General features: G+C 44.6%; 1 protein-coding gene across 15 annotated transcripts in view; it reads left to right on the top strand.

Moving 5' to 3' along the window:
* KIF1B (kinesin family member 1B) overlaps positions 1 to 20,864 on the top strand; it is a 127,586-nt gene that overhangs the window by 67,985 nt on the left and 38,737 nt on the right. For 14 of the 15 annotated variants that reach the window (XM_033156207.1, XM_033156206.1, XM_033156208.1 and 11 more), the window contains 7 exons: positions 4,847 to 4,926; positions 6,404 to 6,479; positions 9,651 to 9,730; positions 10,383 to 10,489; positions 11,091 to 11,174; positions 11,686 to 11,866; positions 13,090 to 13,162. In XM_033156207.1, coding sequence (XP_033012098.1) covers positions 4,847 to 4,926; positions 6,404 to 6,479; positions 9,651 to 9,730; positions 10,383 to 10,489; positions 11,091 to 11,174; positions 11,686 to 11,866; positions 13,090 to 13,162 — 681 coding nt within the window. Of the gene's footprint in view, positions 1 to 4,846; positions 4,927 to 6,403; positions 6,480 to 9,650; positions 9,731 to 10,382; positions 10,490 to 11,090; positions 11,175 to 11,685; positions 11,867 to 13,089; positions 13,163 to 17,967; positions 20,066 to 20,864 lie in introns of those variants that run through there. The other variant, XM_033156221.1, reaches the window with a different exon arrangement.

Raw genomic sequence — 20,864 nt, 5'->3', positions numbered from 1 at the left:
AACACTAAACCAGAGCACAGGCCTGGAAGAGGAATGAGCTTTCATTCTGGGGAGAGGGGACCTCAATTCCTTGCTTCTTAAAACTTGAGAGATATTTGATCAGTGCTAGTGAAATCTCAGTAGCTTGGAGAGGACAGGAGCTAAGCAGAACATTCATTAGCAGGAAGATCCACTCACTCCTCCCTTTTCAAATGCAGAATGAATTGTGTGGTGTATGCTAGGATATTCAGACTTACTTATTAGCATAGTTGCTTATGTATTAATGCATTAAATTCTTTGCCAGAACTTCCATTTGGTTAGAGTGCTGGACTAGAGTTGAGGAAGGCCCTAATCACCTTTTCTGGTGAGCCACTCTCGTCTTTGAACCTAACCTACCTTGCAGGATTGTTGTGATGTGGAGTGAATGGGAGATACAACCATCTCTGCTGCCTTGAGCTCCTAGGAAGGGGGCAGAACAACAATTTAATAAAATTGAAAACTCCACATTATCATTAACTTGTCAAAACTACAGTGGTACCTCGGGTTACAGACACTTCAGGTTACAGATGCTTCAGGTTACAGACTCCGCTAGCCCAGAAATAGTACCTCGGGTTAAGAACTTTGCTTCAGGAGGAGAACAGAAATCATGCGGTGGTGTAATAGAAACCCTCCTTTTAAGCGTACACACAGCTGTGGGTTCGGCAAGAGTGATTTAAATGATTGTTTTTTTTATCATTGTCTAAATACTTGCTGCTGCTTGCAGGACGTTGTTGGGATCTCACTTTGTCTCCAAAAGCATTCCTGGGTGTAGTTTGCGTATTTCCAAAGAGAGCAAACAAATACATTAGTAGAACTTGCAAGGTGAATTCATTCCTTTTGGTAAATGCCAACGCAACAGCCATCTGATGGTTGGGAAGATTTGAAATCTGTGCAGCCCTGGCTATGTCAAATTCATACAACTAACACTGAGGAGCCAAGTTGTGGAATTCAAGTAGAAGTGCGGGGGGAGAGTAGTGGATAAAGAGATTTTTTTTCCTCCCCACGACACCATAGTAAAACTCAGGGTCATCCAATGAAATTGATCAATTGGCAGGAGATCTGGGGCGGACAAAGGAAAGTCCATGGCACGATACTTAACAAATTAATGGCAGTAGTGGCCACAAGATGTCATGGTCCCCACTGGCTTGGTATCTTTCAATGTTGATCAGACTAATGCATGGGAAAATAAGGCTATCCGTGGTTAATCTGTGTGCCTTATAGATCTAATGGCAGTGTGCCACTGAATATCGATTACTGGGGAGCAAACACTGGAGAGAGATAGTGACTCCTTGTGGATTTCCTGGAGGCATCTGGTTAGCTACTATGCTTGGTAATGGGATGCTGGGCTAAATGGATCTCTTAACACTTAGTTTCTTATGGATGCTTAAAATCCATTCATTCCTAAAGCAAATTTGTATGGAAATTCCTTGATCATCTAAAGTCTCTCTTAACAAAGCCATAAATTCTGAATGGAGCCAACTTGCTAAGCGTGGGCTGTGCAATGAGGACTACGAGTGTGCTGCATTATTGTATCCTGCTTTCCTTCCACCGTGGCTTTTGAGAGGATGGATGTCAGTTTCCAAAGAAGTCCTCCCATCCAGGGACAGGGCAGATCCAGATCTGCTCAAATTTGTGGCTTCCTATACCTTCCGATTGTACTCTGGGACCATGCAGAGACCCTGTTTCAAGAAGGCCTCAGTGCTGCTTCTTTGTCAGGCTAACAATATGGCACCCAGTGAGTGAGAGAGAGAGTGACCAAAATGCAAGAACTCAAAACCAATTCAACCAGCATGATATATGGGACAGATTTTAAATGCCTGGACCAAGTTAGCCACAAGCACCGACGTCAGAACTGCAGTAGGGATTGTGAATGTCCTGTGGAACATAGGAAACTGCTTTGTACTGAGTCAGACTATTGGTCCATCCCGCTTAGTATTGTCTACACTGACTGGCAGAGGCTTTGAGAGTTTCAGACAAGGGTCTTTTCCCAGCCCGACCTGGAGATGCCATTGGGGATTGAACCTGGGACCTTCTGTGTGCAAGGCAGATGCTCCTCATCTGAGCTATGGCCCTTGCCCAATATGTGCATCCTTTGGTTGAGATTAATTTTTATGGCAATGATCATAGAATTGTAGAGTTGGAAACCCCAGAGGCCACCTAGCCCAATGCCTGCAATGCAGATGCAGGTGGCATATGCCTCCTTAAGCATTTTTTATTTTTGCAAACAGGGATAGTGTGCCTGTGTGAGATGAAGATTGAAATCCCTGGCCTTTTATTGGGATGTTCTTGCTTGCCTTCCTATAAAATAAGGATACCGGCATCTAAAGCCACTGTTTGAGTGGCAGACTTACAAACATCTTTCCATGTTCACTTGAGCTGAGGAAAAAGAAGAGTTTATTTCAGCAATAATAATTCAGTCTTTCCTGGAAGGGTCACATTGGAAGACGGAGCACCAAGACCTGGACCCCAGAGATTACAAATGTGAAGTGCTCACAGAATGCCTGCCTCCACCACCCCCCATACATGGACAATGGAGGCTTTTGTCTATGCAACAGCATCAAAAGGGCACAGCAGCAATCTTTCGGCTTTTACCAAAGCCTCCCTCTCCTCCCCCACGGTTGGGCATGTGAAGCAGCAGGCGGGTTAATGTTGTGAATTTAAATACTACCTACCCCTCCTCCTTTTTTCCCTTCATCTTTTCCTCTTCCCATATTTGAAAAGCTGCCAGGGCAATTTGGATGGACTAGCATGCACATTGCACTTTTTACAAAAATGGCGTTGACATGGAGATAACAGTGCTGTCTCTGCATTTGCCTGGTGCTCTGTCATAAAGTGGCATCTTCAAACATATACTCCCCCCAACTTAATGTCTGGGCTAGCCTGCCTGTGAGTCTTCCCCCTTCATCAGCATTCAAGGCAAGATCTCCAGCATTTTGAAGGGGAACGGGAGGATGGAAGCAGCTTGGCAAGGCAGCATCTTCTTACAAGTTAATGACTGAGGGCATCATGAGCTTCAAAATGACAAGCAAATAGAGATGTGGAAATGAGCAGATCATCTCTAGCCCCACTGGGGCATCGATAAATAAGAGTGTGTTTCCTGTTACAAGGGATTCCAGCCTCTCCCTTTTCACATAAACTCTCCCCCCGCCCCCCAGCCTTTTTTATTTCTTCCTGTTTTCTTGGCTCTTAGAGTAAGCTTCCACAGCGGAAAAACAGCCCTGATATTTGCCTTTTCCAAAGGGGAATGAGAGTGGGAGAAACATTCCCTCCCCTCCCACCAGTTGCTGTGGGAACAAACGACCATTTGTGCACAAGTTGCCAAACTTGCTGTTGAAGCGGGGCGAAAATCAGAATTCTGGAGTAATGTTGGTGTTGGAGCTGCATGGTGTTACTTGAAGGCTCTTAGGTGGTTTAGATTCCACCATGCCTTATGGTGGGGAACTTGTCACCCAGCCAGAATGATGCATTTCCTTCTGTATTACTTCCTGGGGACCATATGCCAGTGGTGGGCAAGGCCAGAGGAAAAAGTGGGAGGAGCAAAGGATATGACCCTTATGTCTCTACAACAGGCTCCATTTCTACTGTGCTAAAAAGGCAGAGAGGTTTCTATAAGCACATTCCACACACGTCTCTCCATCCAAGCAGGTCAGAGGCATTATCAGTTAAGCGGGCACAGAGCAGGACATTGCTTGGGCAGAGTCCTGAAGGCTGGGTAGTGAGGCTGGGGAGGGCCATATTTGGCCCTCCGGCCTGATGTTTCCGATCCCTGCCTTAGGTTCTTGAAGATACAGGTACCATTGGAGGGAAGAGTCAAACATCAACAGCATTAAGCTATATAGTGGTGTAGCTCAACATGACACAGCAGTGAAATGACATGGGTGGGGTGGAGTGACTGTGGTTGGCTCCCCTGGATTTTGCATGTTCATACTAGGCCACGGTTTGGCTTGCCGGGTTCCTTGTGAAAGCATATTTTTACTTACGTACATGCACATGTATGTGCATCTGTGCCTGGGGAAGAACCAGGAAGTGATCCATTAAGCGGAGATTCCTGCAAACGTAGCACCCACTTGAAATGTTCTGTTGTATCAGATGATATTCCTGCAAATTTGGCACCTTCTTAGCAAGTTCTGTTGTATCAGACCTCTCAGGACTTGTAACACAAGCAGATTTGGTAGCATGGTCAGGTGCTCTTAAAATTTGCCAGCCTCATAAGCAGTATTTAAATTTATATGGCCACCCATCTGTAAAATTATCTAGGTGGCATACAAAACATATCTTGTAAAGGTGCTCCAAGGCCCAGTTCATCCTTCATTACATGGAGGATTTGACCCAAGACTCCAGACTGCAAGTTGATCACTGTATTTGCTGCTCACTATAGATGCAGGTGGCACTGTGGGTTAAACCACAGAGCCTAGGGCTTGCCGATCAGAAGGTCAGCAGTTTGAATCCCACGAAGGGGTGAGCTCCCGTTGCTCGGTCCCAGCTCCTGCCAACCTAGCAGTTCGAAAGCACGCCAAAGTGCAAGTAGATAAATAGGCACGAAGGCCAGAAGCAGCTAAGTCATGCTGGCCACATGACCTGGAAGCTGTACGCTGGCCTGTAGAGCGAGATGAGCACGCAACCCCAGAGTCGTCTGTGACCGGACCTAATGGTCAGGGGTCCCTTTACCTTTACTTTATCTTCATATTGTTCATTTTTATGCTTCTGTTTCATTTTTAGATTTAGCTAAATGTAAAAACATGTTTCATTAAGTAGGCTAGTGAGAATTGGGTATTTAGATGTAGCTTCCTTGTACATACCTCTAATTCTCTTTTGGACTTTTTTGCAGGAATCTGAGAAGATCATTGCAGAGCTGAATGAGACATGGGAGGAGAAACTGCGGAAGACAGAGGCGATTAGGATGGAGAGGTTGGCACATACATAAAACCACAATCTATGTTTGCTTGGAGGATCTTAAGCCATATGAGGGCAGGATTGCAGCTAAACCTCATTGGCTATCTAGCTTCCAACAGTAGGAAAGGGAGAGGACTTTTACTAAAAAGCAGTGGAGGCATAGTCACGGGAAAGGACCTAACGGACCAGGTTAAGACCAGAGTTCTGCAGGAATGACTTTGTTGCTGAAGGATTTGAGAGATAATAACAGGCTTGGCGTACAGCATGTGAGAGGGTGGTGTGAGACATATAGTGTGAGACAGGGGTAGAAGAATGGTAGATCAGGATCTATTGGGGGATCTCTGGGTGGTTTGGAGTAGATTAGCCAAGGATGGTTGTTTTTAACTATAGCAACTTCAACATTGTGCGTGTTTGTTTTATGCCTTAAATTCATTTGCTTTAACAAATGAAGCTGTTTATGTGACAGGCATCAGGAGTGTATTTTGATGTGAAATGACTTTGAGCTCAGCTCTGGCCCAAGGAACCACTTCCTAAGCTGAGCAGATGTTCAGAGGCACCCTGGTCCTTACCTACATGAGAGTTGTCTGCTTCCACCCTTCACACTGCTATTTTGTGCTGGGCTTTTGTTGAAGCGTGAGATTCTAATAAAAAAATCCTCAAAAGTATGTCTAACCCTAACCCACAATATTGTAGGAAATGGGGTGAGGAGTTACATGGTCAAAGTGCCTGAAACAACAGGAGAAGATAAAAGAGCATGAGGGAGGAAGCAAAGAAAGGGATACTAAAAAGACAGGTAGCTGTGGAGGAGAGAAGGATCAAATGTCACAACTAGAAATGGGAAATCTGTCCAGAGAGCTAAAGAGAGTGTAGCATAGAGATATGTCTAGAATGATGGATTTCCAGATGGCTTTGCTATAGTAAAAATAACTGGCTCTAAACCAGGGGTGGAGGGTGAACCTTTGGCCCTACAGACGTTGTTGGACCTCCACTCCCATCATCCCTGAACATTAGCTGTACTCTCTGCTGGATCAGATGGGAGCTACAGCAATATTCAGAGTGCCACAGGTTCTCTACCATTGCCCTAAATCTTAATACAGCTTTGCTTGTTTAGGTTGGAGGAGGAGACCTTGGGTCAAAAATTTCCTTGTTGCACAAATTGGAATGCACTATCATCAAACTACGGCCCTTCAGTAAGTGCATCTGCCAGAGGGAGGGTTGTAGATCAGTGGCAGAGCAGGTGCTTTGCATGCCGAAGGTACCAGGTTCACTCCCTGACATCTCCAGGCGAGGCTGGGAGCATCTCCTGCCTGAAATCCTGGAAGGCCACCGCCAGCCACTGCAGACAGTACTGAAATAATTATGTCCCATCACAACTGTATGCCATGATTATTAACCTTGTATTTTGTGATTATGAGCTCCTCTCATTCCCTCCGTGTTTTGAAGCTTGAATTATAAATATATTTCAGTGATATCTCTTTTCCCTCCTTCATAGAGAGGCTTTGCTGGCTGAGATGGGAGTCGCCATTCGAGAAGATGGAGGAACCCTTGGTGTTTTCTCACCTAAAAAGGTACATCTTGTGCTGTTGAGTTGTTTTGTGAAGACTGCCCATCGCTGGGCTGTTTAGAATGGATTTTGGCTCCTAACCAGTGTTAGAAACTCAGATATATAAGCCAAACGCCAAATGGCACCTTAAACCTGGGTTACGGTAGCCACAATAGAATTTCTAGGTGCCATTCCCCTCCTCCCTTGAGATTATTATTATCATTTATTACTATTAATATTATTAATTCCATTTTTTATTTTAAAGAAAAAAACTCAAAGGGGTTTACTACACATTAAAACATCAAATAAAACAATCCAGAATAAAACACATTCAAGCCTCAAGGAAAATATTTCAGATCCTTCTTTAAGTGACATTTACGGTAGCTTTCCCCATATTTATTTACCTACTTAATTAATTAATATAGTCAGTGCTTTTTCTGGGGGAACACAGGGGTTTGCATACTCATAAACATTTTGTGAATCTTTGTACTTCTGTCCATTTACTGTATTTCTTTTCCCCGATTTGAACTATAAAATGGTGATTTTCTTGAGTCAAAATGAGAGTACCCCTAAACATTTTTTCAGAAAAAAAGCACTGAATATAGTTTCCCCATAGTGGAAGTACTCTAAGAAGTACTCTAGGAGGCCAGTATGGTGGAGTGGTTAAACTGTCAGACTAGGACCTGGGAGATCACGGTTTGTATCCCCACTGAGTCATGAAGTTCACTGTGTGACCTTGGGCGAGTCACAGCCTCTTAATCTCTACAATGACCCTGTGAGATAGGTTAACTGAAGAGAGTGATCAACCATGTACTCCTTGGAGAAAAAGGTGGGATATAAATGCAATAAAGAAGTTATTCTGCTTACTTGCTTAAGAAAACTGGAGAGGCCAGCCAAATGGAGATGGCAGTCGCCAGCCTGTCATCCAGAGATCTCCATGTGGGTGCAGCTGGACCCGTGCCAGTTGCAAAACATGCCTGGCTCCCGGAGAATTTCTAACCATGCTCCTAGTCAGATTGGATGCAGCAAATAATAGGTCTTATCACTGTTCTGCCAACCTTTGGAGCAGAGCTTGAGCCAAAGTTTACCAGTGCTACCAGTAGATTTCAGAATGTCTTGAAGTTCATGTGTGCCGAAACTCTGTGTGTGGGTTTTCAGGAACCTTTTCATAAAACTTGTATAGGGCACATAGGTGAAACTAACATTTGGCTACCCTGTGCGAAGCAATAGCCAGTTTGATGCATAACTTTATCATAGGAATGTAGGAAGCTATACCAGGTCAGACCATCAGTCCACCTAGCTCAGCATTGTTTACATTGACTGGCAGTGGCTCTCCAGGGTCTCAGACAAGGGATTATTTCCCAGCTCTGCATGGAGATACATTGGATTGAACCTGTGACCTTTTGCATGCATGCCAGATGTTCTACTACTGAACTATGGTCCTTATTAGGTCAGGCTCCAGAGGTTGTTGTAATTGGGTTTTTTCCTGTGGTCCCAGGATGGGCAAAGAACCCAAAGGCTTGTCAGCAAATCCCTTCTCAGTCTTCTGAAGTGCTGAAAAGACTTTGAAATTAGTGTGGAAGAAGTATTGGTTTGCACATTCTGCCTCGGCTGCATCAAGGGGGCTCAATGAAGTTTCCATATTCAGGGCCCCCTGGAATTTTGGACCTTGCATTAGTTCTCACTGTGGTTATTGCTCCAGTCCCCTCAAGCTCTCTCTTTCCTCTTGTTTCCTCTCATTTTTCTGGACTCTCTCCATGTAGATCTTCCCTCAGAGGCCATCAGCTCTGTTTGATGAGTCTTTTGACGCATTTGCTCTTGAACAGGTTTGTGCAGGTGGAGAAAACAGATGCTTAAGTAGAGATTTCTGCCTATGGAATTAGAAAATAGACACTGATCCTTCTTCCATTTCCCTGTCCCATCCATCCTGATACTCTTGTTGCTTGTGGTCGGCCTTTTCCTCATTCTGAACCCTCTGGTCCTTAGAGTTCTTAAAGTTTCGTTTTATGCTGTAAGGTGGCATATTTTAACTGTGGAAGTCTTGGAACACTAGTTAATGAACTAGAGTTACTGGCATCTTGAGTGTTTGTCTTTGTTGTTGTCTGTTTCGTGTTTTGTTTTGTTTTTGTTTTGACTTTTTGTGTTTTTCCTCTTTGTTTGTGCTTGCTGGCATTCCACTGGCTAGATTTTCACTCCAAGGCCATGTGACTTGCTTGCTGATTCCAGTGGGTTATTTTCACCAAAGAAGGTTGGTTTAGTGCTTGTTGTAGCTCCTTAGAGTCCATGAAGAGTGTTTGCTGGGTGTCAATGTCTATTTTTCTGTGTTTTGTTTTTGTTCTGATGTTCTGTGTTTTTCCCTTTTGTCTGTGCTTGCTGGCATTCCACTGGCTAGATTTTCACTCCAAGGCCATGTGACTTGTTTGCTGATTCCAGTGGGGTATTTTCCCCAAAGAAGGTTGGTTTAGCGATGGTAGCAACTCTCCTAGGTTCCTGTAAGAGTGTTAGCCATCTAGCAAAGTACCTAGATTTTTTCCTCTTACGGCTTGGGAGCATGCGGTACAAGAGTGCCCCCATCTAGACATACAAAACAGAATAAAAGCTTCCAGATAGTCTAACCTTCTCCTTAGTGTATCCTGTGGTAGAAATTCCTCATGTTTCCCCTTGACAAAATCTGAGGCTGAGAGACTGTGGTCAGCAAATAGATTTGTTTGGAGGCACCTCACTTTGAAATGCAAGTAATGTTGATATGCTCACTTTCCATCCCATTCTCATCCTTTATTTATCTTTATCTCTTTCCACACACATGAAATTTCTATTTCTGGGGAAGGGAAGCAGGAGGACAAACTTGGGTTGGCGGCTAGTGGACCAAGAAGAAGCTCTCCACTGCCTGATTTTTTTTTTTTAGTGGTTGCCAGTTATTAACCCTTGTTAAGACAAAAAAAAGTGGTATAAATCCACTGAGTAGATCTTCCATTTTAACGTTTCTTGGCAGGCATTTCTGCCTATGATATCATTCTGCTTCTGTACTGAAATAGTTTGCATCTGTTCAAGAAATGATTTGTCTTCTCCCAAGGAGAGAGGGGGTAATTTGAAGCTGTATTTGGACCTTGAAGCTGCTGCATCGCCTTTTTAAAGAAGTTGTACAGGGGGGAAGAGAGGCCCTGATCTTTAAGTTGATTGCTTTTCCTCATTTCAGACACCTCACCTTGTCAACCTCAACGAAGATCCCCTCATGTCAGAGTGCCTACTTTACTACATCAAAGATGGCATAACCAGGTGAGAGGTGACACTGCTTTTAGTCGGATGGCTGCCACCTTGAGTCTCTCTCTCCTCTCCCAAAGCAAATCCAGTCATATTAAGCTCTTGAGTGTCAGACAAAGCACATACTTAATTACCCATGTCCTTGTTTACATGCATGGGATTAACGTTTAATTGTCTGATTTGGAGTTCCAGGAGCTTTTTACCAAGCGGAATATTGCCAGGGGAGCTTGGAAGAGGAAGAGCAGACTGATTGTCTTAGCTGGGCATTTTCCTCCTATAGCTGGAGTGGAGCAGCAGGGTGGGGAAGGACACTGCCATTATAATTAGCATAGTCTTATCTTGCAATACCCACTTCAGCTTCGCCATGGGTAGTGAGGATAGCTGAAAACAGAGAATCTCAGGCTAAGCTAGAAAACGAAATCCATCTGAAATTATGTGATGATCATCAGGTCATTGGTCCACAGGGTTGGCCCTACTCTTAGGCAGAGTGAGGCAGCCACCTGAGGCAGCAGGGGCTTGCAGGGAGGAGGAAGTGACTGGCAGAAAGGTTTTGGAAGAGGACAGAGCTGTGTATGACATGCACAAGCTTCCCTGTTTATTGCATATTCCTATGTTTATATTTTTAAAAGCTGTAAGGAATTTAAGCAATCTTATTTGCTGGATGCAGGGTTGGCCAGGCAGATGCTGAACGCCGTCAAGACATCGTTCTCAGCGGGGCTCACATCAAAGAGGAGCATTGTATTTTCCGGAGCGAGAGAAACCATAATGGTGATGGTGAGACAGCAGCTTGCTTATTGGTTAAATATCTCTCTGCTGCTCTGTCCTATGACATGACTTATATTGGTACTTGCCATCTTCCGGCTCTTTATAGACAAGCAAGATATTCTTTGGACTTCTTATTAGCTGAACTCTGCCCTTTTCTGGATTATGTAGCTAAACTTCACCCTGGTTTTGCCCTGGCTTGTTTGGAAGGGTTTTAAGAGGCATTCCTGTGGAAATCATGGAATATGCATATTCTTCTCTGTGGGAAAGACTTCTCTCCCCTGTCCTTCCCACAACACAACACCCATAAGGAGGGCCCTGCTGGAGCAAGCTGAAGGCCCATCTTGTCCAGCATCCTGCTCTCCCATTGTCCAACTGGATGCCTTTTGGAAATGACCAGAGCACAACAGCAGTGCTCTTCCCAGCAGCTGTTGTTGAGGCATGCTGCCTCCGAGAGCAAAGGCAGAACATAGCCATCAGGGATAGTAGCCATGGTAAACACAATGTCTTTATAGGCCTTACCTAGGAGTTTGGAGAAGTTCTCTGGGGTCAGGTCCTCCAATTTCTCCCATTGGTAAAACAGTGATATGAGTATTCTTTATTCCTGTTCTAGTGATTGTTACCCTGGAACCTGGTGAGCGGTCTGAAACCTATGTCAATGGCAAGAGAGTGGTGCAACCTGTCCAGCTGCGCTCAGGTAAAGACGTTGGAATTTGTTACTCTTTGTTCTTTTAAAGTGTCTTGAAAACTGTGTGGCTCCATGAAAGAAATACAGGAAGCTGTTGCCCATCTAGCCCCATATTGTCTTTTCCAACTTGGAGCCCATCATCCCTGACCATGGGCTATGAAAGCTGGGGCTGGTGGGAGTTGTAGTCCAGCAATATCTGGAAGGTACCACTTTGGCTACTCCTGGCCTTCTCTGGCAATGGCTGTCCAACAGAGGTCTTTCCCGCGAGCTGTTTCCTTCCAAGGATTGAACCGAGAACCTTTTGAATGCAGAACGTGTGCTCTACTAGATTGCTTTGGGCTCTTCCCATAAGTCTGTCGTCTTTTCTTTGAGTTAGGGTTTTATGATTTCTGGCTTTGACTGTCCTTGAGAATTCATTGCCTGGGGATAACATGGCTGAACAAATCCCAGCTAGCTCTCTCTCATTAAAAAGCAAAAAACAAAAACCCTTTAGGTCATAATCTTTTTATTGCCCATCCAGGAAATCGTATTATTATGGGCAAAAACCACGTGTTCCGCTTCAACCATCCTGAGCAAGCACGGGCTGAAAGGGAAAAGACTCCATCAGCAGAGACTCCCTCAGAACCAGTAGATTGGACTTTTGCTCAGAGGGAATTGCTGGAGAAACAAGGAATTGATATGAAACAGGAGATGGAGAAAAGGTAATGCGTTTTGCATGACACTGAACAAGTTTCCATTCATTCATCCCTCCATCCATCTTACTGAAGTGCTGTATAGCTTCTGTTCTCTTCTGCTTAACTGTTGTAGAGCATCATCCTTTAATATTGGTACAACTTCCACATGTAATTTTTTTTAGTTGGAATGTTAGCTGTGAAGGGAAATTGCTTATGAAAAGGCTCCTGAGTAGTTTTCGGTTAACCTTTGTTTGGTGCTTCAGAAGGTTTTGCAGAATGGCTCCTGACAACATTTTGTTTTGTGGAGAGATGCCTCTTTGTTGCTAAAATAGAGCACTGGTCATAATATATTTAGCTTGTTACAGGATTCTGTTTCTGCAGATGTTTTTGTGTTTTCCCACAATATTACTGATCAGCTGGCAAAATAAGTCTTTAGAAGACTCTTGAGGGTCCCGTAGTCCATTTAAAGTGCCTTGCTGCCTAGAAGTGTGTTTCTGCACACACCCACACCAGGAAATTCTTAGGTGGGGCAAATGGGTACTCTTAGGTGGGGGGTGCATCTGCTGTCCCCACCCTCACTATTGCTGTGCTCCAGTGGGTACCCTCGGGCTCAGGCTCCAGTCTCAGGAGGTACAAGCATCTTAGCAAAACACTCACCAAGGAAGGTGGGGTTGCAGCTGCAGTGCAGTTGAACCAAACCGAGGTCAAGCATGGAGAATCAGTCTAGGTCCAAAATGTGGTCCAGCTCCATGGGCAGGCAAGAGTCCAAGGGCAATATCACAGAGAGTTCAGGCAAGATGCGCCATAGCAGGACAGGCAGACTAGGGACCTGATACCTTCGTGGTTCCATTGGGAGCCCTTACATACTCTGGCCTCCTAGACCACAAGTGCTGGTATGGAAGGGAATGCTTATATGGAGACTCCATTGCTCACAAGCTGCATGTTATGTTGTTTTTTGGCCCAGACCTTTTGGTGTTGGGGCTCTTGAGGTAGGGGGTGGGAGGTGGGGGTTCCAACACCAACTCTGGTGACAGCTACAAGGGTTCTTCAGCAGAGCTTTTCTCCTCCCCAACAAGGGTATCCTCAGCACTGATCTCAGGGGACCCTGCCTTCTCCTCAAGGTTCTCAACCTGAGAGGTGTCTGGTTCATTCTCTGAGGACTCGGTGCCAGGTACCCAGTCCAGGCTAGGCACAACAACCACAGTCCCAGGTTGTATTAGGCTGACCAGGTGTCTGACTTCTCTCCCCAGACTTCAAGAAATGGAGATTCTGTACAAGAAGGAAAAAGAGGAAGCAGATCTCTTGTTGGAGCAGCAGAGGCTGGTAGGTGTCAATATTTCCTAGCTGTCCTTGCAGAAATCAACATGCTAAACTTCCAGGAAATGTGATCAGATTGATTCTTCCCACTGTTAGCTGCCCCTTGCTTCTCACTTGCTACTTTGGCTTCAGATGCCTGGGGGCATACAATAAAGTGCATGGATCTCATCCTCAAGCAGATGTTGAACCTAAACAGGTACAATGTGCCAACATCCTGGTTCCTTAACAGGTCAGAAGGAAGGCTTGTATTTTGCATTGTTACAGCCCCCCTCCCCCAATCAACTCTGAAATGGCTTTTTTTATGGTCTTGCCTGTTATGGGTGTCCTGGAGGGTTGCTTTAGTTTTCTCTTTGATCATCACCAAGTACTAATTCTATGCTGCTGAGGAGAGCCTTCCAGATGCATTGGACACGTGATGTCCAGAACTGTTGCTGCAACTATGCATGTTTTTTAACCTTCCTCCCCTGCCTTGCATGGAGTGTGGCTCCCTAGCAAGGGTGTTGTTTGATGCACATAGCAGTGTGTGGTTATGGGAAAAGGCAAAAGAGTTTTTGGTACTAGCAAATCACCTACATGTAGCTAAAAGACAGCAGGTTTTCTGGGGCAAAGCAAGCAGAAGTGAGGATGGTTGCTAGGGAAGAAGCAGGCTTCTCCCACTTTAGCATCCTGGTGCAGGAAATGAGGAATAGGGCACTTTCATCCAGTCAGTGTAAAGTGAATCTCTAAAAGAAACATATTCCCATTTTGGATGGGTCAGGAAACCAAGTTGGCTGGCTATACTCCTGGGCAGGGGTTTAGATCACAAATGGGAACCTATAGTAGTCCATCAATGTTTGGAGGGGCACCAGGTTCTGCATCTCTGGTCTGGTTGTCTAGTGGCAGGCAGTGAGATCTGTCCCTGCATCTGAAACTATGAATGAAGGTAGTAGCTGGCTGGGAATTTATTTACTCAATTTCTGTACTGTAGTCTAACAAAAATGTTCCCAATGCTGATTTTACTTTTTAATAAAGTGAAGACAGTTTTTTAAAAAATACTTTAAAGTGTTTTAATAAAGTGGATCAGATTCATTTATTTGTTTCTAGTCATTAGACCATTACAAACAAGGTTTTAACAGTATAAATAGTGAAATAAGGCAGAAATGGAAATTAACTTGGACACAAATAAACTACAACATGAACAAACTTAGAATACTGAGTTTGTGTTCATGGACTAGAGTTTTCATACCTCCTTCTTCCCTTTGCAGCTACCTGCACCTTCCCAAAGACTGCTCCTCAGAGTTGGAGGTTCCTTGGGAATGGTGTAAGATGTGTGGTGCAGAGGGCAGCAGATGGAGGGGTAGAGTTGGCTGCAGTCACCCCCTCTCTTTCTGTGGGCAGAGGAGCAACTTAGACTCAGAACTAATAAAAGCATGCTTCCCATTTTATGCCAAATGTGGGAAGGAGGAAGTGGAGTGGGAATAAAATGTGTTTTCACTAGTTTCCAAAGTGAGACAAAGGAAGAATATAGGCTCTCAAGGCAGGGTGTTCCACTGTTCTGGAGCCACAGTTGAAAGCTGCTACTCAAAGCTAACTCTCAGCTCCTGGAAAGATGGCACTTGCAGCAGACCCTCATGTTGGATCTTGGAACTCCAAGGGGCTTAGATGAGAAGGTAATTCTGAGTTTGTCAAGCTTGTAGCTCTGCTCGACCTGGAATTTATTATTAGCCCTTTGAATCTGGCTTGGAAACCAATTGGTAACCAATGCAGACCATTCAGAATTGACAAAATAATGCCCTTAAATACTTGCACCTGTTCACAAGTGTGCAGTGGCATTCTGTATTTGTTGAAGTTTCTAGATCATTTTCAAAGGGAGCCCCATGTAGAGTGCATTGCAGTACCTCGAGCTGGAGGTCACCAGGCATTATTGATGAGTGCTGCAGTCTCCCTATCTTTCAAAAGGAAAAAGACTTCAGGAGGGAGCTGGCCAGACAAGAGTGCAAGAGCTAATACTGATGAGGGCAGATCAAACAGGGCCAGTGGAATAATCCATAGTCACTAATCAAATGTTCCAGATTTGGGTTTGACCTGACACAGAAGGGGTTAGGTAGGATCACGGGATAATCCGGGGAGCAGACGTGCAGCTCAGTGGGAGCTGTGAGGTCCTGCAAGGTGCAGAGCTTGGTCCTTCCAAAGCCAGAGTAAAGGGAGTCGTTTAAGGTTTGTGTTTAGCATCTGAATTATAGCACACAAATGACAATAATCTTCGAGACTTGGAAGCTTTGGCCCATCTTCATTCACAGATAGAGGCAGACCAAATAGCAGCCTGCAAACAGCGATGACTGGTGCCCATTAGGACTGGTAGAGCAGAAGGCCGAGAGACCAACAGGGGGTGGAACCAAAACCAGTGACAGGCAGAGCTACCACCTGACTGGTCATAAATCAGAAGACGGGGAAGTAGGGGCAGGCTGAGGTTAGTGAGATGCTTCCCACTTCACCCTAATACACTTGCCCTCAATCCACTGCCTTCTTTGGATTATAGAAGCTCATCATAGAAATATTGAAAGAGTCCCTAGTCTAGTATTGTGGCTGTAATAGTTCACATTTAAAACTGCCCTTGGCAAAAGTTCCAAGTATGTTAAACTGGTATATGGATGAGAAAGGGATATTTTCTGCAAAAGAACTGATAAAGCACAAATGGGATTTCTGAGCATTCGCTTACGGCAAAAGCCTATGTAATTTTGTTTCCTACTAAAGGATAATCACAACATGCGTTAAAAACGTTACATAGAAGGCACAATATGTTTGAAATTTTAAGGAGGGGGAATCAGTGCTGGGCTAGACAGTTTTATCTGCTTTCCAAAAATAAAAATCCAAGTATGTTAAGTTTTGATGTATTCAGTATAATCTTCCATGTAGGAAGGTTGCATTGAAGCCAACCCTCAGATTTGGTAGTAGGAATGAGACTTCCTCTTTTTCACTCCCCAGCTTTGTTGAATTGGTTTCTTAACATAATTTGTTCAGTCTCTTCATAATGGAATTTGATGGGCGAGATCAGCACACCTCCTTTATGTTAGCAAATAGCAAATTTTGTGTATGTGCTATAAAATACAGAGGTGACAGGTCTAATGATATCACCAAGCCCCTTTCCCCAACCTTTCTGGACACAGCCTTGAAATTAGCATGTGGTGTGAATTCTGTTTGGGCATCTTCCATTTCCACTGCAGTATGATGGACAGGTTTTTTTTCCCCAAACCAAGGGATTGTATTATTTAATAGTAGAGTTGTTCCTGTGGGTGGGTGGATGTTACTCATGGTTCCCTAGTGGGTGGGGATCTGTGAATGACCCAAGAATCAGCTAGGCAGCGTGTTTAAAATACAGTCGTACCTTGGAAGTTGAACGGAGTCAGTTCCGGAAGTCCATTCTACTTGCAAAATGTTCAAAAACCAAAATGTGACTTCTGATTGGATGCAGGAAACTTCTGCAGCCAATCAGAAGCTGCGGAAGCTCCATCAGATGTTCGGGTTCCAAAAGAACGTTCGCAAACCGGAACAATCACTTCTGGGTTTGCAGCATTCGAGAGCCAGAATGTCTGAGTTTTAGGGCGTTTGGGATCCAAGGTATGACTGTACCCTTAACTTCTTGGTAGTATGGTAGCTAATTCTGATTCTTTATTGTCCAAGCAGGCCCTGGAAAACATCTGTTGTATTACACTGAGTTAAAAGAACCCTGAACTACTAGCTCAAATATGGGCATTCCTCTCAGAAGAGCATGAAAAGCTTTGTTTGTTTGAAACGACTTAGGAAAGCCATTTCTTAAGTCTTCACAATCTTAAGGAGTGATGTCATTTTAAAAACATAGCAAGCTTGTTAATAGTAAACCAAAAGCTGAACTAGCAACTAGTAAATTTGCAAGAGGCTTGGTGATAAAATATGGGATAAACTTTTGTGGGCATCGAAATAACATAGGCTTTGTGTGGGGTTTAGTGATTCAAATACCCTTTTAGGATGATTAAAACTTATAAGCATTTTCAAAGCAACGTTATCAGTGGCAAATGGAAAAGACCCTTTCGGAATGTGGTGACTAGACCTCTTGCTTGTAGCAGGTTCTCCCGGGAGCCTGAAGTATCCTCACCTGTTGTAGTGGCACTTACATGACTTCTAACCCCTGTCCCTACTGGCTGCTGCTGACTCCCCCACCCCCAATTTTTTTTTACCTTCTAACACTTCTCTGGCTGCTTTTCTAGTAGAACGGACTGTCCACCTGTGTGTTCCTGCACCACGTTTACAGCATTTACTAACCAATGTTAACTCAACTTAACCTTGGCTGTTCGTCTGACCATTCTGCAATGACTGTTGGGTCCACTCACCGTAAGGAAATATCGCTTTAAATATATATACATTTATACTGGATTAACTCGGCAGCAGTAACCAAGGCAAAAATGTGCGATTGAACTTTTGCACGTCTTTCTAGCATGAGTAAAGTGTTCCTTCCACCTTCCTACCAGGTACTTGGTTTTAGTTCTTTCAACAGTTTCATCTGGATTTAAAAGTCTTTGAATATTTCATGATGATTAGAGTTGAATTTTCCATGAAATCTAGATGTGGCTGGGTTTAATGAAACTACCGGAGCACCCTTAGGATAAAGAGTCCAGCATCATAAGCCTGAACTTAAGTTAGACTTTTCACAACATTTATTCTGTTTGATTCCTCCCATTCCCTGCAAAATTATTTGCTTAGTTTTTAGTTACTTTTTGTTGTTGAGCATTTTCATTCCTTCCCCCATTTTAATTTTGGTTATTTTGGGGCCACTTCTCAATTTTTGTTTTCCAAAGGATGCAGACTCTGATAGTGGGGATGATTCGGACAAGCGGTCTTGCGAGGAGAGCTGGAGGCTGATCACTTCCCTGAGAGAGAAGCTGCCCCCCAGCAAGTTGCAAACCATAGTTAAAAAATGTGGCCTCCCCAGCAGTGGGAAGAAACGAGAGCCTATTAAAATGTATCAGATACCTCAACGTCGACGCCTTAGCAAAGACTCCCGATGGGTTACCGTCTCAGACCTGAAGATCCAGGCTGTGAAGGAGATTTGCTATGAGGTGGCCCTCAATGACTTCCGGCATACGCGCCAAGAGATTGAGGCCTTGGCCATTGTGAAGATGAAAGAGCTTTGTACTATGTATGGGAAGAAAGACCCCAATGAACGTGACTCATGGCGAGCCGTTGCCCGAGACGTTTGGGACACTGTGGGGGTTGGCGATGAGAAGATCGAAGACATGCTGCTCAACGGGAAGGGCATTGCTGATGTGGACGACCTAAAGGTGCATATTGATAAACTTGAAGATATCTTGCAAGAGGTGAAGAAGCAAAACAACTTGAAGGATGAGGAGATAAAAGTCCTTCGAAACAAAATGCTCAAAATGGAGAAGGTTTTGCCCATGATCAGCTCCCAAGAACCAAAGGGCCAGGCAGCCATGGCAGCCACAAAAATGAAAGAGCAGCCCAATGTCCCCAATAAGGTGGATGCTGAGGGAAGTGTGAGAACTGATGAGACAGATGCCCACATGAATGATGGCCGTGTCTCACAGTTAATGGAGGAGGACCCGGCCTTCAGGCGTGGGCGGTTGCGCTGGATGAGGCAAGAGCAAATCCGTTTTAAGAACCTACAGCAGCAGGAAATAGCTAAACAGCTTCGCCGGCAGAACATGCCTCACCGGTTCATCCCGCCTGAGAACCGCAAACCCCGCTTCCCGTTCAAGAGCAACCCTAAGCACAGAAACTCATGGAGCCCGGGCACGCATATAATTATTACGGAGGATGAAGTGATTGAGGTGAGGGTTCCAAAGGAGGAGGAGAAGAAGAAAGAGGAAATTGGGGGAAACAAAGACCCGTGCGGTAAAGCCCCCCTTCCCAAGGACCCCCAGCAGCTTTGGTGTGCGTACGGTCCTCAGAGGGGTCAAGATAATATCCAGATCAAGAGGCAGCCCTTGAACGCCCAACCGCAGCCAAGCCACCTGCAGCCAGAAACATCCACTCAGCTGCGCTGGAGAAGCAATTCCCTCAATGGGCAGCAGAAAGGCCTGCATCGCCAGACATCTGACTCATCAGAATCGTTGCCCTCTTACGGTGGACTCCACAATCAAGACGTGCAGACTTTCCAGCAGAAGCGCCACATGCATCAGCACCGCCAGTCCTATTGCAATTATGGCAGTGGAGGGGTGAATCCAGAGAGCAACTTAGCCAGCGGCCGCGCAAGACAGACTGATCAGCCTAACCACTATAACCAGTTTGTGACCCCTCCACGGATGAGGCGACAGTTCTCTGCACCTAACCTCAAAGCTAGCCGAGAAACAACTGTCTGAGTCACTGGAGAGTTGAGGAGGGAGAGCGGTGCTGATCCTGGGAGGTGGTGTTGGTGGTTGTAGCTATACCTACCCTGAGTTTCAAATGATCATTTTTAGCAAATGAGTGGTTTTATATGCAAAGCACAAACATTTTCTACCTATCTATTATTGCCTGTGAAACATGTTAGAATTGTGGAATATTGATGATTGATAACCCTTACCTTAGGGGCTTTGGGAAGTTGCCTTCATTTTATTTTATGGGGATACCCATAATATATATAAAATTGAAGCCTTTTTGGAATACCTGTAGGGCTACTCTCTCCTTTGGACAATCAACAAAAGCAAATCTACTATGTAGTGTTTGAATGTCATCTGTAAAAGCTTCAAGGCAGCAATTTAGGAGTCTGACCCTTGAATCTCAAGCTGTATTCAGATTCCTTGTTTTGGTTTTCCACCTTCTCAGTTCATCTTGTTCAAATTCACCCATAAAACTTCCGGTTTGGGGCTGATAAGAGAACAGCAGTTAATCTCTGGCCCTTCCTTCTCTGTGCCTTCAGGAAATAAAACACTAACTTCTGCAGTCCTTCTTGTAGAGTCCTCCAAACTCTCATCTTCTTGCAGAGTGCTTTTTAAAAAATTTCATTCTTCCTTAGCTTAGGTAGAATCAGTATAACGATACAGGAGCATCCAAAAGCTGCCTAAATGAAGTTGCTTGCCCAATTCTGCATGCTGCCTTTAAGTGATGTGATGGGTGTACAGCTGCAGCATCTTCCTCTTCCAATTCACATGGGTCTTTAATGTGTTATAACTTAAAAGACAAGGGCAAGGATAGAGCCCTCTTGGACATTATTGGATTTCAACTCAGATCAGCCCCAGTCCCAAGCTGGCCAATGGTCAGTGATGATGAGCATTGTAGCCCATCAACACCTGGAGGGCTCAGGATCCCCATCCCTGGACTTGCAGGGAGATTTTGATTGGGTTTTCCTCCCTTCCGCTTACTCTGTGGGGGCATAACTCCACAGTGAAATTGAAATCCTTCTAACTCCCAAGAAGCCCTGGCAATCATTTTGTGGGCGTGAGTCATTTTGTGTTGACTGCTTAGCTCCCCAAAATGACTAGGTCTCTATAGGTTTGTTTCAGGAGTTTATTGTGGCAGTTCAGCCAGTTTACATTTGATGCATAAGCAGGACTCTCAAGTGGGGCAGAATGGAAATTTCTGCCTTTTGCCTCCTGCGCCAACCGCTCTAGGTCTGATTACACCGTTGGTCAGGACCCACTACCTGATCTTGTGGTGGGTCACGAAAACCGGAACTACCACCATGCAGTTATGTGGTAAAATAATTAAGATGTTGTTGTTCAGTCGTTCAGTCGTGTCCGACTCTTCGTGACCC

The sequence above is a fragment of the Lacerta agilis genome, chromosome 8, assembly GCF_009819535.1.
Source record: "Lacerta agilis isolate rLacAgi1 chromosome 8, rLacAgi1.pri, whole genome shotgun sequence".
NCBI classification, from domain to species: Eukaryota; Metazoa; Chordata; class Lepidosauria; order Squamata; family Lacertidae; genus Lacerta; species Lacerta agilis.
Note: the sequence above shows the minus strand (reverse complement) of the source record. Positions and strands in the feature narration are given on the sequence as shown.